At 44.5% G+C, this 2,450-nt stretch overlaps 1 protein-coding gene across 1 annotated transcript in view; it reads right to left on the bottom strand.

The window, feature by feature from the left end:
- The window catches only part of LOC118598724 (disabled homolog 1-like), a gene marked incomplete at its 5' end in the record, with an annotated part of 3,095 nt that extends 1,973 nt beyond the window's left edge, over window positions 1–1,122 (bottom strand). The window contains 3 exon segments of the mRNA XM_036211754.1: window positions 4–364; window positions 937–957; window positions 1,032–1,122. Of these exon segments, the coding sequence (XP_036067647.1) occupies window positions 4–364; window positions 937–957; window positions 1,032–1,122 (473 nt within the window).
- Between the last annotated feature and the right edge of the window lie 1,328 nt (window positions 1,123–2,450).

The raw sequence follows: 2,450 nt of genomic DNA on the forward strand, positions 1-2,450 counted from the left end.
TACAATAAAGAGTTGATATCGAGGGAGTTTGTTTTCTGAGCTGTAGTCGTTCCAGGGCTGGTGCAGAGAGAGTCCAAAGGGGTGTGATGCCCAGCAGAAACTACAGGATCACCCACTGCTCTTCCCTCTATGAATCCAGGGTGAGGGCTGTACCCAAAGTGAGGCTGGATTCCTGCAGGGAAGCTTGATGGTAGCCCAGCTGGAGAGCTGATTGGTACCCCGTTCCAGACACCTGCACCCTGATTTCCCAGAAACCCCGGCTGAGGCCAAGGCATCATGGTGGGAGAGTATGGAAGGCCCCCGCCTTGCTGTGAGGGGAACATGGAGAGGATCTGATCTTTGGAGAAGGTCTCCGGCGGAGGCCCTGGGAAGATGAATGAGGTCAGTTTAGTTTTGCAACCCTTTCAGATCAATGTGAGAAGACATTTCTAAAGCTGCAATAATGTGGCCGATGAGGTGTCTGATCTCTCGTTGGGGTCACGTTGTCGACGTCTCTGTCTCGCGCTTGTGTTTCCTGGCTGTACATGTGGTTTGTCTCATCTGCTCAGCCTCTAGATGGAAGGGCGTGCAGACACTCTGCTGGCGGCTATCTTTCAACCCTTCTTTGCTGCTGGTTTGTGAGCTCCAGTGTCATGGTTTTAGGCTTTTGCTATTCTTGAGGAGTTCCAGTTTATATTTGTATTTCTTTGACATATCTGGAGGATGAGGCCCCATGTGCAGGCTGCATGTCGCCACATCTAAAGTTAGTTTCATTACCACAGTGGGAACTGTGTTAACACAATGCAGAGGTGCTACACTTCACACAAAACTTTTCCTCATTTCAAGCACATAAAGGTGATTTTCTGATTATTATGTTTTATTTTATTTCTCCAATTGTTCCAGATGAGAACATAAAATAGGAAATAGTTTCTAATATGCAAAGTGATATTGTCTTACCTGTGAATTGTGCAGCTGGGTCTATTAAAGAAGAAAAAACAGACCTTGATCATCATCATCTCCATCATAGCAATAACAATTGTTCAATCACTCACCCAGTTGACCAATGCAGGAGTTCTCTTGGGGTGACAGAGGCTGTGGAAGTGGACTGGCAAACACTTCCATCAGCTCATTACTGCAGGAGGACTGTAGATACAAAAAAATACAAATACACACATGAACAATTAAGCTTTGAATAACTGCCTTTTTTTAACATTAACGAAGAAGCACTTAGTTTTTATATTTACAACGCTAATCCACAAATTTATGCAAGTTAATCAAACAAAAATGTACTTTGTGGTGCAATAGTGGAATATTAACATCTTGCTTATTGATCAAACCTGTTTTTTTAAATTCCAGTTTCACACACGCCTTGAGATCTGCAGCATTGAGAACAATTTTAGAGTAGAGGTGGGCGTATCGATCCGTGTACCAGTAAAGTATCAATACTAGCGTAATTAAATGGATACTTTCAATACTTTTATTGCAGTTTTTCTTTAACACTAGAATTCCTGAGCCTGCGCAAATTTGCGCAGGGAAGAGTTCCCCCCCTCTAGTCCGAGAGCCCATTGTTGTGGCATGGTGGGTCACTGATGAGCCATTAACTTGCCCATATATATGTTAATGCAGCATGTAGTACCTAATGTGTATTCACACTAACAGCCCACCAGAACTAACAGGTTGTGTGGGGATTGGAGTTACCTGATGCATGTGGACAAGTATTGGCTTTCCTGCCTTTATTCACATTTGAACTAAAGTTCCATCTCATTCCTAACCCAGAGTTCAATATGATGTTGCTCCACCTTTTGCTGCTATTGCAGCTTCAACTCTTCTGGAAGGCTGTCCACAAGGTTGAGGAGAGTATTTATAAGAACTCTGGATCATTCTTCCAGAGCTCATTGGTCAGGTCACATACGGATGTTGGTGGAGAAGGTCTGGCTCTCAGTCTCTGCTCTAATTCATTCAAAGGTGTTCTATGGCGTTCAGGTCAGGACTCTGCAGTCCAGTTCACACTCTGTCCTCCATGTCTTTATGGACCTTGCTTTGTGCTCTGGTGCACAGAAATGGTGGAAGATGAAGGGCCCGCTCCAAACTGTTACCACTAAGGTTGGGAGCATTGTTCAAAATGTTCTAGCATCCTGAATCATTGAAAGTTCCTTTCACTGGAACTAAGGGGTCTGAAAAACAAGCCCACACCATCATTCCTCCTCCACCAATGCAGTCTGAAACGTCCCGTTCTCCTGCAACCTCCAAACCCAGACGGTCCATCAGATTTCCAGATAGAAAAGTGTGATTCCTCCATCCAGAGATGACCTCTCCACTGCTCTAGAGTCCAGTGACGGCATGCTTTACATCCACACTTTACATTGTACTTGTTGATGTGTGGCTGGATACAGCTGCTGCCATGGAAACCCATTCATAAAGCTCTCTGTGTACTGTACTCATGCTGATCTGAAGGTCACATGAAGGTTGGA

The sequence above is a fragment of the Oryzias melastigma genome, linkage group LG4, assembly GCF_002922805.2.
Source record: "Oryzias melastigma strain HK-1 linkage group LG4, ASM292280v2, whole genome shotgun sequence".
In the NCBI taxonomy this organism is placed as follows: domain Eukaryota; kingdom Metazoa; phylum Chordata; class Actinopteri; order Beloniformes; family Adrianichthyidae; genus Oryzias; species Oryzias melastigma.